At 33.2% G+C, this 14,094-nt stretch overlaps 3 protein-coding genes across 3 annotated transcripts; all 3 read left to right on the top strand.

Annotated features, from left to right (window-relative positions):
* Window positions 1-952: 952 nt before the first annotated feature.
* Window positions 953-2,195, top strand: LOC113848065 (protein C2-DOMAIN ABA-RELATED 11-like). Its single transcript, XM_027477441.1, has 3 exons — window positions 953-1,214; window positions 1,322-1,417; window positions 1,719-2,195. Exons 1-3 carry the CDS (start codon window positions 1,104-1,106, stop codon window positions 1,989-1,991), a joined length of 480 nt encoding a protein of 159 aa, XP_027333242.1. The 5' UTR covers window positions 953-1,103; the 3' UTR covers window positions 1,992-2,195.
* Window positions 2,196-3,871: 1,676 nt separating this feature from the next.
* LOC113845984 (acetyl-CoA acetyltransferase, cytosolic 1-like) lies at window positions 3,872-8,577 on the top strand. Its single transcript, XM_027473755.1, has 14 exons — window positions 3,872-4,030; window positions 4,410-4,508; window positions 4,650-4,823; window positions 4,928-5,033; window positions 5,316-5,454; window positions 5,829-5,906; window positions 5,998-6,063; window positions 6,593-6,678; window positions 6,911-7,010; window positions 7,090-7,200; window positions 7,273-7,314; window positions 7,468-7,554; window positions 7,728-7,813; window positions 8,315-8,577. Exons 1-14 carry the CDS (start codon window positions 3,997-3,999, stop codon window positions 8,343-8,345), a joined length of 1,239 nt encoding a protein of 412 aa, XP_027329556.1. The 5' UTR covers window positions 3,872-3,996; the 3' UTR covers window positions 8,346-8,577.
* Window positions 8,578-11,519: 2,942 nt separating this feature from the next.
* Window positions 11,520-13,532, top strand: LOC113874625 (WEB family protein At1g12150-like). The gene is made up of 2 exons (XM_027512841.1): window positions 11,520-11,672; window positions 11,856-13,532. The coding sequence occupies exons 1-2, from the start codon at window positions 11,520-11,522 to the stop codon at window positions 13,530-13,532; spliced, it is 1,830 nt and encodes a 609-aa protein (XP_027368642.1).
* Window positions 13,533-14,094: the final 562 nt, after the last annotated feature.

Here is a 14,094-nt window from a genome sequence, read left to right as displayed (position 1 = left end):
TTTAAAATGATTTTTAGTTCTTAAAATAATCGTTTCAATGTTGTTAAGTGTATATGTCTTGACAAATGAAAAATGAAATTTTCATGAAAGATAAAATAAGAAAATTATGATATTTAAGAGGATAAAAAAGTAAATAAAAAATAATACTTAATGGATAAAAGTAAGGAAGACTAACAAACTCTATAGGAAATGAAAACAAATTTCACTCCCTTAATAAAAAAATAATATTTAATGGATAAGATTAAGCAATGTATTCTCTAATTTAATATTTTTGAACGTCACTTTTCCTTCGCGTGCGCTTTAACTGTTAAAGTCAATGGAGCAAAATATACAAGTTATAAAAAAAATCCAATTATTCAATTGACCTGCTTAAGGACAAAGATAAGAATTAAAATGCCTTAAGCAACTTTAAAAATCTGCAGTTTGTAGAAAAATCACGTTTTTGTTGGCTTGATTCAATAGAGCACGTCTGATAATTAACCACTTTGAAGCAAGCCCTTCAGTGTATGAAATTACGAATACAGGACCCAAAATAAAATACAATTAGTTATGAACTTTCTTCAACGTTGTTGAATTTTTCTTACTCTGATATCTGAATAATAAAAAAGCAATAAGAAATGGGATTTGTCACGTGATTTGAAAGTTCGAAAATGTTAGAATGAGCGTTGTCAGAGTCAGCTGTAAGGTGTGACAGACGCGCACAAGAAGAAGCACACGTTGGAAAGACCGGATCTAGTCAACGGTCAATCCTACGGCGAACAAAGTCCAACGTAAGAAATGACCTCCAACTGTCGGTTGCACCAACTGAAACAAACTAAATGGCTATGTATTGTTAATTGCAAGTGTCGGTGGACGAGGATATTCCATTGGCATTAAATTTGAGGATGTGGATAGCTGAGTCAGATGAACATTAAACATCAGCAGCAACACCGTTTCTGTGTCGCTAGCAATTGATTTGATGTTGTTTATGCTTTCTTCTTTGGTCTCTCCCCTTTCTATTTTTCAAGATCTCACTTCACTTGGCGCTTGCTCCTAAGTCCTGCCATTCATTTCCTTTGTTTATTTGGTTTTTGGTATAATAGTAACGTTTTTTTAAGAGTATAATGGGTGAACAATTGAGGGTACTAAAAGTGATTGTTGTACAAGGGAAAAAACTAGTGATAAGGGATTTCAAGAGCAGTGATCCATATGTTGTGCTCAAGCTGGGGAATCAGGTAGCTTGGATTTACATTTCAACTTTGCCTTATCTATTCTCATATCAACATTATGTACCCTTTTTTTCATCATCAGAATGTTGAAATGATTCATTAAATTGTATCAGACAGTAAAGACCAGGGTCATTAATTGCTGCTTGAATCCTGTTTGGAATGAAGAGCTTAGTTTTACTCTGACAGAACCTTTGGGAGTTCTGAGTTTGGTGAGTTTCCTGTCATTATGCTTAAATCACAAATCCCTTAATAAGACTGAAACAATCTAAAGACTACGGGAATTTCGCTACCGTAAACTTTAATATATGGGAATTTGGTTCCCTGCGATTATGCTTAAAACTTTCTTCATCTTGCCGTAGATTCTTATGGGCTTCTTTGTGGTCTATGCATTATTTTCTTCAGCCTTTACCAGTTAATTTATATAAAATTTTATGCTTCAATGGAACTCAATTACGTGTATTTTATTATCATATTTTTTCACATTGTGTAATTTAGTTGATTTTTGGATAGGAGGTATTTGATAAAGATCTTTTGAAGGCTGATGACAAGATGGGAAATGCTTTCCTGAACCTTCAACCACTATTATCTGCAGCTAGATTAAGAGATATTTTAAGGGTCTCCTCTGGTGAGACAACATTGAGGAAAGTCATACCTGATACTGAAAACTGTCTTGTCCGTGAAAGCAGTATCAATTGTGTTAATGGTGAAGTGGTACAAAATGTTTGGTTAAGGCTTCTTGGAGTTGAATCTGGGGAACTAGAATTGATCATCAAGTTGAGTTGATCAATTTTCCTGCTAATTCCTCATTATGGTACATAAATTGCAATTGTCCTTACTCCTTAGGGTAGATCTTCGATTTTACTTTTTTTATATTTCTATTGATTTACTCCTCGTAGATGCATATTTCATGGTGATTTAGTAGCTAGTTGGTGATGCTTGATCTCAAAGCCACTTAAGCTGCATTTTCAAATGAAAATGTTCTGAATTCATGGCTTATTCAGTCCATAGGTTGTGTTGTGATGGTCTTCCCTTGTATTATATCTTAAATAAACTAGAAGAAATTAGCCTTCTAACGAGCACTAATTGGAGATTTCAGATTTTGGTGATTTGTGTTTTGGTGGAATGAAATTTACCTTCTTACAGTAAAGTTGCATCTTTTGGGGCAATATTCGGCTACTAATATATTAATCTCTCCCGTGACTTTTGCCACAAATTCGGTTTACATTCACGAAACATACCATGTTGAGTGAGAAGTTTCATTAATGGTATGACACCCTGCAATAATAATAGGAACAATAAACTTCTTATTTCATTATATGAGATCAACCATGTCCTTATTTGTTTTGGAGTTTTAACAAATAAAATTATTTTTAAATAAATTAATAATTAACATAAAAATTGCATGATTTACAAAGTATTAAGGTGGTACTGATTTTTATTTTATTCTAATAAAATTGATTATTTCCCATTACCCGATTAAGCTATATACGTTATCAAGTTGTTCTTTTTTGGTAAGATGAAAAAAATGAAAAAGTTACACACTAGTGTGTAAAGTACAAGAAAGATTAGAAAATAACAAGTCTTTTATCCTAGTAGGCATCACTTGGAAGACGACAAAAGCATTATTCTTCTTATTAGCTCTTCTCTTTACAAGATACTCTACATAATAATCCCCTCTCTCAATGTGTTTAAGAGAGATCTCTTAATTTTAATTCATCAAGGTACAAACATTAGCTATCATCAATACATAATCAAAGAACTTAGAAGCATAATTCTCAATGAGATGAATAATATGAAAACAATAAAAAATATATATCGCCTTATAATTCTTAAAGTCTTAAACTGTTAAATTATCCTTGTAAATAGCTATAAACGCCAAAAAAATTATTATCATGAAGCCTTGACATTTTCACAAAATCAAATTTAGCTTTATACACTAATCATTTTTAAATTTTTAAGATGAAACTTAGTAATATAACTTCAAATAAGTTTGTAAGTTGCACAAATAACATATAAAAAATAATTTGCTTATATGTTAGGTTGTAAACAACAGTACATGAGTTCTTGTGACTTGCCAATATTTGTTAATCAATTTATTGCATACAAGTATCCATTTATTTTAGTTATAAATTTTGAGTGAAGGAAAGCTTAAAATATTTTAATGGATTCAATTTATCAAAACTTTATATAAAAATAATGAAAATTGGAGAGTTTTAGAAAAAAAAGTGATAAAAAACATAATTGTATCAATAAAAAAAATTAAATTACTCAAAATTGTCAAAGAACCAATATTATAACATTGTCAATTTAATATAAATTTTATAAAATAATATTAAAATATATATAATATAATAAAACTCAATTTATATTTTTTATATTCTTAAAGTAAAAATTATTCTCTCTTTTATTTTAAGGAGACACGCCTTCATGAGCATGTAATTAATCTTTGATAATTTTTAATTTATTTTTAAAAAGTAAAAATTTAAACATAGTAGTTTTTATTAAAATAAATTTTTAAAATTTAATATATCAATAATATAAAATATTATTTATTAATTTTTGATGGTATATCTTTAATTTCATATTAAAAAATGATTAATCTTTATCAAAAAGAAAAACGCTTCCCGAGGTGATTAGGAAAGCGCTTACGGAAGACAACAGTTGATGGGGAAGTGGGTCCCAAAACCTCGTCTTTATTGTTAGCTGCTAAACACGTCTGTTGCTGGGTGTTGGGTTTTCGATCTCTCCCTCTTCTAACTCTGTTGGTTACGTAACTGCATCATCTTCCATGTCTTCCACCTCTGCTTCTGCAAAACCCCGAGGTCTTCTTTTGAATCATCATTTATTCATTTTTACTATTTCTCGTGTTCTTTTCAGATCATATCTTGATGCTTCCTTATGCTTTCACAAATTCAAAATGAACCACCTTTCATGGAAAAATAATGCATAACCACGTCAAGTCTTTTGAGTTACTTATGTGTGGAAATAGTTTATAATCTTTTACTTCATATTTCGATAAACTTATCAATTTAGCTCGTAAAAATAAACTCTTTTCAGCTTATTCTAAGTTGTTTTATGGTCAAATTTATATGATAAACTATACAAAGAGCATATTGAATGTATGCTTAATTAAGCTGTTTTCAATGCATTGTTAATCTCTCTGCTCATAACTCAGCTCATATGTGTATTTTTTGGCTGCAGATGTTTGTATTGTTGGTGTTGCACGGACGCCAATGGGTGGTTTCCTTGGTGCCCTATCATCTCTTTCAGCGACAGGGTTAGGATCAATTGCTATTAAGGGTAAATCATAAGCTATTTTCCTTTACTCATTTTTCTTTCTTGGTCATTGCCTTCATCATCTTCAATTAAAAGGATAAGTCAACGAATATTTATGCAAATTCTTGATCCTCTTATGTTTTAACTTGATTTGTGAATTTGCAGCTGCTCTCAAGAGAGCAAATGTTGATCCATCGCTTGTGCAAGAGGTGTTTTTTGGGAATGTTCTTAGTGCAAATTTAGGGCAGGCTCCTGCCAGACAGGCTGCATTAGGTGCAGGAATACCTACATCTGTGATCTGCACTACTATTAACAAGGTGTGTGCATCAGGGATGAAAGGTATGATCAGTTTTGTTTATTTGGATTGGAAGGATTCCCACTTAAATATGTGGCATTTTTAGTGGGGGTGTGGTGAAATCATGGCCTCATTTTTTTTTTTTCAGCTACCATGCTTGCAGCACAGACCATACAATTTGGTTTCAATGATGTTGTTGTGGCTGGTGGTATGGAAAGCATGTCAAATGCACCTAAGTACATTGCAGAAGCAAGGTTTGCTTTTCTTTTGGTGAATCGTTGATAATTCTTTTGCTTTCCAATAAAAGATAATGCTTTTGAGATCTGCCGAATCCTGCTGAGGATAATGGGAGGACTTTATTTTAGCTGCCTTGTTGAAAACATGTTTCTTGTGGTGTTTCAGTATACAGTTTATGTCATAGCCACTTAGTTGAAGTTTATAAGTGCTTAAGCATTGAACACAATCTGACGTGCAACGCATTTTGTTTGGGTAGTTATTGATATTGATTGCCACCATATTCTGTATATGTTATACAGGAAGGGATCTCGGTTAGGACATGATACTATCATTGATGGTATGCTCAAAGATGGCCTTTGGGATGTCTATAATGACTTTGGCATGGGGGTTTGTGCAGAACTCTGTGCAGATCAACATCTCATAACAAGAGATGAGCAGGTAGTGTTCCTTGGTGAAATGACCTGTTGAAACTTTAATGTGAACTTTATTCTTGTAAATTGCTTGACTGCCCTGTAACTGCTTCAATTACCTTAATTCAATATCAGCATCCAGCAGCCTTTCAATGTGAGGGAGGGACCATGTTCCTTCCCATCTCTACCCTTCCTTTTTAATTGTTCTTGGACACAAGATTCTTTCTGTGTTGATATATTTCCTAATCTTGATTTTACAATTTTACCTGCTTGTCACATGACATTGCTCCTTCCCCTTGAACATCTTCTTGGGCAATACAATGGAACCAAAGCCCAGAGAATGTTTTCTTTTTACTCCTTTCAATCCTTAGTTGAATTTGGGATTTGAAATATTGTTTCCAGGACTCCTATGCCATTCAAAGCTTTGAGAGAGGAATATCTGCACAAAATGCTGGTCATCTTGCTTGGGAGATAGTTCCGGTTTGGTTATGATTCCTGCCTATATTAAACTGTTGATAATTTATACATTGATGTTGATTTGATTTTATATTAACACTTTTTGCACTTGCAGGTTGAAGTTTCCAATGGAAGCGGGAAGCCTTCCACACTTGTCGATAAAGATGAAGGTTTGGGGAAGGTAAATAGATTAATCTAAATGGACCTTCACTTGTGTAGTGCTTACTAATCAATTTTAGGTTTACATTGTTATTGTGTGTGTGTGTGTGTCTGTTTGTGTATAAATAATATACTGTTTGGAATTACCAAAGAAATAGAAGTTTTTCAAGGATTAAACACATTTTTTTAGCTTTTGCCTCACTTATAGAACTACAGAATTTTTTACCAAATTGAAGCCAGTTCTATATGCACAAGTTTTTGTATTTCTTTTTGGTGCTTTGTTGTTAACATTTATTATTGTGTTTAGTGTCAACCACTGCATTTAGCATTCTATGGCTGCCAAGGTTCATGTTTGTGTTGAATACAAAAGCCAACTGACCTAATATTTCAAATAACTGCTAATAGTTGTGTATGATATACTTTTGTCATTGTGTAAGTTCATAACTGTAGAATCCTTGAACTGAAATCTTAAATGAAATTTACTTGCTTCATTTGGAATATTGTGGAAACTCCTACATTTTGTTTAATATATTTTGTGTTCATGTTGCCAGTTCGATGCTGCAAAATTAAAGAAACTTAGACCAAGTTTTAAAGAGGTTGGGGGTTCTGTTACTGCAGGCAATGCTTCTAGTATAAGGTCACTCCTTCTCTGTCTCTCCTCATATGTGTGTTTTTGCATACATGGTATATGTGCACTACTAACACATGTATTCTTTGATGCCCATGTGAATTTTGTGGGCATCCCGTATGTTGTTGCAAGAAGTTTGCTAATAAATTAATACCTATGCCATGCAATTCAGAGTATGATAATCATAGGATCTAAACTGCATGCTCATGTTGATAATGGATTTTTTTGTTGAATTGACTAGTGATGGAGCTGCTGCATTGGTACTAGTGAGTGAAGAGAAGGCACGGGAGCTTGGATTGCATGTAATTGCAAAGATAAAAGGATATGCAGATGCAGCTAAGGTGCTATAACAAATTAATGTTAATTTGTTTTAATCTTGATTAATGAGCATTTAGAGCTAAAGCAAGAGTGTTTTTGCAGGCACCTGAATTATTTACGACTGCTCCTGCCCTTGCAATACCAAAAGCAATATCAAATGCTAGCCTTGAGGCTTCACAAATTGATTTTTATGAAATAAATGAAGCTTTTTCAGTAAGGAATATAGCATGTATTTTACTCATTCAAGTTTATATGCTAATCATGTTACTAATTTCTTTTGTGCAGGTTGTGGCTCTTGCAAATCAGAAGCTTCTTGGTATTAATCCAGTGAGTGTTCATGTGACTCCAATCCTTTCTTTTTGTTCATAATAACATGTCATTTTTCAGTTGTTCTGGCTGCTTCTGCTGTTTTGTTCCTCCATTCTGCTCAAGTATAATGGCTTAAAAATAGATAATTCATGTACTTCCTATCAAATGCAGGAAAAACTTAACGTACATGGTGGAGCTGTATCATTGGGGCATCCATTGGGTTGCAGTGGAGCTCGCATCTTAGTTACATTATTAGGGGTAACTTGTGACCTTGGTTACTTTATATATCATTTCCTTTCACCCTTGGCACTCAAATTCTTAGACTTCTCCAGTTAGTATGCCTGTATGCCATGAGGCTGTTAGTCATTACATATCAGTCTATTTTCCAGATTTTTGTGATCTATGGATATCTTAGCCAAGTTGTATTTCAGGTATTGAGACATAAGAGAGGGAAGTATGGTGTTGGTGCCATCTGCAATGGGGGAGGAGGAGCATCTGCTCTTGTCCTTGAGCTCATGTAAGCTTTTCAATTTGTTAAGCCATAGCTCAATTCAAATGCTTTGCAACATAGCTAATCATCTTTGAACTAAGTGAGATCAGGTCCTTATTTTGAGGATGTTTACCTTATTTTTTTGAAGCTTAAAATGTTATTGTTGTTGATGAACTAATTGGGGGGACCTTGAAGTTAATGCTCAATAAATGTAACTAGACATCATGTACCCCCTATAGTTGATATTGGTTGTCCCAGTCTTCTTTTAATGTTGAAAATAAGCCATGTAGGCTTTAGCTATATATCTTGAAAAATAATGGTTAGAATGGGAATATGATCAATATGATATGAAGTATTCTTTATTTACCTTAGTTTATACTTTCTTTGGATTTTTTTACGCTCGTTGTTTGCAAACTTTAGTATAGAAACTGTCAATTAGACACCTAAAATCAAACTCACGTGAGAGGGGGGAGCTATATCCTCTTTATTTTTTTTTTTCATTATCATTAAGATTTTGGTGTTTTGCAGGCCAACCAGGGTGGGACGTTCTTTATTATGACAATGATATCCTCACATCATACTGCCTTGCAACACTTGTACAATTTTTGTTTTTTGAAGGACAATACATAATAAGTTTGGTTAAAGGAAGAAGTGGCTTTAGTACTGCTTTACAACTATTTGCAGTTATGTCTTTGGCAAATACTAACCAGTGTTTTAACTTTTAAGGGCGCTGGTTATGAAGTGCAGTGTATCATAACACAATTTTCAATAAAAAAATTTCAATTTTTATTCCTTAAGGGCACTAGTGAATACTTATATCTTTTTAATTCTCTCCAATTAATTCGGAGTGCCATACCATCCAATTTCTTCCATAATCGTTTAGGATATGGATTTTTGTGAGCATATGTCTTGGGGTTTATAATTGATTGTAAATCTTCATTTTTGCTATAGATAATTTTATGTATATTATGGAAGGTTAAAATGATGAAAACTCAGCGGAAAAGAAAAACAACCGAAAATGGGGAAGGATTAATTTAAAATAGAGCCTGAAGTTTTAAAGCCAAACTAGGTGGTGTGCCACTGGGTCTTAAATATAATTTAAAGCCAAACTATGGTACTTTTTGATATACATGGAAAGGGTTGTACCTTAACCAACAGCTAGAATTTTTATCCTAGAGGTACATGCTCGTCTAACAAGTGTTCAATTCAACATATTGTTAAATTTGTTTTTGTCACATCAATACACATATGATGAAGACAACACAACTGCTGTTTACAAACTCGTAAGCAATCTGAGGATATTGAACTTATCTAGTACGATAGAGTTGCTGGAGTATTCTAAATTAATAATGATATTTACAAAATTGTTATGCTATTGATATAAAATAAAACTAACATATATATCTTGTCATAAATATGAGCCATTCTTGAAAATAGAATAAACTGCATAAAAACTCTCCTTCCCATAGAGGTTTTATGTCGTCATCATTTTGAGATACATGTCTTATAAATTTATTAATTTTTAATTGATTATTAAACCAAATCATATTTTAAAATTTTCGATTAATTCTCAGATTCATTCTATCAATATTAAGTATAATGAAATTTACGGTTTCAAACTACTTATGATTTACAAATATATGTATAATGTATAAGATACTTATTAGTGAGTGTGCATGGATGTGAATAGGATGGATTGCAATATTGTGCAAATACTAGTGTTGTTTCAATAGCCATGATTTCATATTATTACTCTTCGTTGCTTTAAGCGTTACCTTAAGCAATCCCTTCAAAATCTTCAAGGTCCTATGATCAACTGGCCAAGATAACATGCATATGCCACTCCTGTGGGTGAAAGATTATTGAATTGTGGTATAAATGCAAAAGTTAAAGGATCTCAAAGAAAAATGATAAAATGGATCAAACATAGTCAATATGTTTGGTGTTTAACCAGTAAAAATAGAGTTTTATTATTTGAATATAAAATCATTAACACTGTATAATATTAAATACAAATATTTTTATATATAATTCTTTTTATCTTTTTGATATTTACACATAAAAATACATTCTAAAATTAAAGGAGACGACATTTTGTTGTCTTATTTTAATGTTCATGAAATATTTCCCTAAAAATTAATAAGTTGAATTATATTTTACAGCCCATTTTTCTAAAGGAACTAATTTCGCATGAATTTACGTCACCAAAAAATAAGTTGATCAATTAGGTTACTTTCTAATAAAACAGTAATAGGTAAGCAGGTTAATATAAGAATTGACTCCTTAATCTATTGCTTTTGTTCAATTTTACGCTAAGTTAATTAGGTTAAATTATAAATATAATATTTAAGTTTTTTAATTTTTTAATTTTAAGTGAGCTAATCTGTCAATCTATCTTTTATTAATCTTAAATAAATTAACATATTTAACTCGTAGAAAATATAATAGGTTGACATTAAAAGTTTATTAATTAGCATCTTATGTATTATACAAGTATTTTTTAAAAAAATATAAGTAGAAAAAATGTAATATTTTCTATTAAGAAGTTCAAATAAAAAATAAATAACTATAAGTAATTAAGATTTGAGACAAAAGAATTGATATAAAAATTAAAGAACATTCAAAGTTAAAATATGAGAATTATGAGTTTAAAGTAAAAGGAGGTTCCAAGATTAAAAACTAACGTGAAAGGAAATTAAAAAATATTTTGAAAGTGAGGTTACATGCCAGAAAGAGAAAGAAAGTATAACAAGAGAATATCTTCGTATCCAAGAAAACCTAAACCCAATCTTGAGATTCTCTTCTTAATTGGATATACCTTGACAGTAATTGTTAGGTTATAACAGCATAGGATTAATTAATACATTGGAGGGAACAAACCATATTAACTATGCTTATGATGTCTTAATAACACAGATACGATCGAAACTAGATCTGGCGATCCTTATTGTACAATGTAACAAGAAGAGCCAGCATTTAGCCAACATGCAAACATGGTGGATAATAAGTTGATATTTTCAAATTACGCGTAGCATGGCATGTCCAGCGTGGCATACCTAAATGTTCCTTCTTTTCCGCATATATGGCTTAAGAGATTCTCAATTACACACAAGAAAATGTCATTTTTTGTATGACCGCCCTGTTTGGTTGGTATACACTGTCAGCCCCACCACAAATCTCTCTGTCCCTTGGGCTAAAATAGCATAACTAATTCTACGTCCCAGCAGATTTAACCAATAATAATTGTGATGTTCTTTTCGAAGGGATCAGAGATTTCTGATGTAAAGAAAAGTCGGACTCAAAGAACCTGTGTTTCATCAGCGTTCTTTTGAGTTCCAACCCCTTTGCATTAGAAATTCATCGTATCACTTTATCTGATCAACATCTTTTCACGTAAGAACATTGCTTGCTGTGCATGTGACAAAAAAAATATTAAACATACGGTAGCTGCTTTGTGATCATTTTCATTGAGTTTGACATGTGCCCTTTGTTGGTGCCAATCACATGTGGTGCAATCCAAAATTTCTGAAGAATGAAAAATTGGTTTTTAAGATTTTGGTTTTTAGAAAATGTATAATGTTGTACATGTTAATGTAAAAGAGCTGGTAACATTTGAAATATTAAATATTCTGCGGTTTCGTTTACCCGTATCAAGAGTTGCATAAGTTTAATTCATGGAATTCTCGTTGCAATTTATCATGCAGATAATATTTCCAATTTAGAGCAAAGGAAAATGAATACAATCAGAAAGACAAATTCTCCGAGGGGAGAGGTAGGAGAGATTGATACAAGAGCACCTTTCCAATCTGTCAAAGCTGCTGTTAGTTTATTTGGTGAAGTAGCCGTTTCTAGGGACAGATTTGCTGTCAAGAGAAGATCATCAGAGGTATGCTTCAAATATAACTTTTCCAATTTTTTTTTCAAAAAATAAAAAATAAAAAATCCTGGGATTGGGAAACAAACCTTGATGCTATTGCTAGGCAATTTGGCACACAATTACATTACATAAAAGAGTTCTCTGGTCATGGGAAAATAAAGTTGTCATTAGGATTGCATATCTGCATGGCAGATGGCACGCATATTTTTCGTGGATGTTTTCATGTTTGTGGTGTCAAAAGACTCTCATGTTTTCCAAAATTTGCAGAATGTATTTGAAAAGGAGACACAACTTATCCTGGCCCAAAAGGAATTAAGCAAGATAAAGAGACAGATGGATATTGCTGAGGCCACGAAAGCTAAAGCACTTTCTGACCTTGAGAGTGCCAAGATGACCCTTCATAATTTGACAACCAAACTTGCCAACGTGAGAGAATCTAAGCAATCGGCAATGGAAGCAGCTGAAGCGGTGAGGAATGAGACCAAAAGATTTGAAAAGGCACTGTCTATAAAAGCAGTAGGATATGAAGCTTGGAAACAAGAACTAGAACATGCAAGAAAAGAGTACACGACCACTATAACTGAACTAGATTCTTCCAAACAAGAAGTCACCAAAATAAGGCAAGATTTTGATGCAGTTTTGGAGGCAAAGCTATCTGCATTGCAAGCAGTAGGAGAAGCTCAGCGTTCAGCAAAATTGAACTCTGAAAGAATCAGTGAACTCTCAAATGAAATTGCAACCATGAAAGCATCAGTTGAACAGCTAAAGCTGGCTTCTGAACAATCCCAAGAAGAACATGCACAAGATATGGGACAAGATGAAACCCATCTTGGCTTTTACAAAACGGCCAAGGAAAAAGCACTCGAAAATTTGGAGTCCTTAAAGAATGAATATGATCCTGCACTAATTCAAAGCCTACATGCCAAACTAGCTGAAACAGGTGCAGAGATTGAAGCTCTTCAAGAGCAGATTAAAAAGGTGCATGCTTCTAAGATGGATTCAGTGAGGCTTTTAACTTCAGAGCTTAAAGAAGCCACAAAGACACTGCAGCAAGTTGGTGAAGAGAAAAATTCCCTTACAAAACTGGTGTTCTCTCTTAGGACAGAATTGAAGCAAGTGAAGAAAGAGCACGATGAAATGAATGAGAAGGAACAGGCAGCAAAAGTTCTTGGTGCTAACCTCACTGGTGAAATTCAAGAGAGCATGGGACAGGCAAGACCTGAGCCAGGTACTGTGGAGGATTTCGAAGCTAATATCTTTTACGACCAGAGTGTGAAAATCAAGAAGCTACAATTGGAGACAGAAGATGCAAGAAGAGAAGCAGAAGAGATGAAAATCAAGGCTCAAGAACTGAAGCAAGAAGCTGAAAAATCCCGGGCCGCAGCTGAAGAAGCAGAGAAAAGACTTGAGCTTGTTTTGATGGATGCTAAAGAAGCAAAAGCAGCGAACCTAAGAGCCATTAAGGAGATGAAGATTTTGTCTGAAGTTGGTAAGGTCTCAACTTCAAGATTCAATGGTAAGATCAAAATGTCAAATGAAGAGTTTGAGTCACTGAGAGGAAAAGTGAAAGAGTGTGAAGATTTGGTTCAAAAGAAAGAGGCAGAAGCAGTGGCAGAACTGCAAGAAATCTACACAAGAACAAATGAAATAGACAGAAAGGTGGAAACTAATCTGAAAGCAATTGAGGAAACAAGGGCTGCAACTGAAGTGGCTTTATGGAATGCAGAGATGGCAGATTCTGCAATAATGGCAATTGAGAGTGAACTGATGAGGTTGCAAAAACAAGAACAAGAGGTGGTTGCTGATGCTTGTTCCAGCACATTGGAGCACTCAGATAATTCTTCAAGACTAATACCATTGACCATTTAGAAGCCTTTTATTTGGAAGACTCCTTGCACCGGACGATCGCTTATGTACCATGAACTCTACCAGTAGGCTTGGAAACTGTTCATTTTTTCCATCGTTCAAAAACAAATATGAAAAGAAACAACTTCTCAATGTCAACATTCTTATTCTTTTCTTATTCCTAGGACCCTCAACTCAACAGACAGTTTCTGACTCTTGTATATTCCAGGGAAAACATAATATGTAGCTATTCTTTATGCACAATCACGCAAAGCTTGAGGTTGGAAGTACAAGAAATAAAGTGTTTTTTCCTTATGCCGTTCAACATGCATATGATCAGCTTCTGCTTATATCGCAAACATATCGTGTTTAGCTCGCTCACGTAGTAATCAAAACCATAATCATTAGTCGAAAGTAACATGATTCAAGGTTCAGGCATTCAAGTAATTGTCACTGAATTACAGTTACTGGACAAAAAATATACTATTTTTTTTAATCTCCTTACTTCAAAATAATTTGAAATGTATACAAGTATTAGAAATAGAAAATAAAATAATATTAGCATTGAAATTAAGAGAGTTGGATT

This window comes from Abrus precatorius, unplaced genomic scaffold, assembly GCF_003935025.1.
Source record: "Abrus precatorius isolate BTA unplaced genomic scaffold, Abrus_2018 Scaffold8, whole genome shotgun sequence".
In the NCBI taxonomy this organism is placed as follows: Eukaryota; Viridiplantae; Streptophyta; class Magnoliopsida; order Fabales; family Fabaceae; genus Abrus; species Abrus precatorius.
The sequence above is the reverse complement of the archived record's forward strand: the minus strand, read 5'-3'. Positions and strand labels throughout refer to the sequence as shown.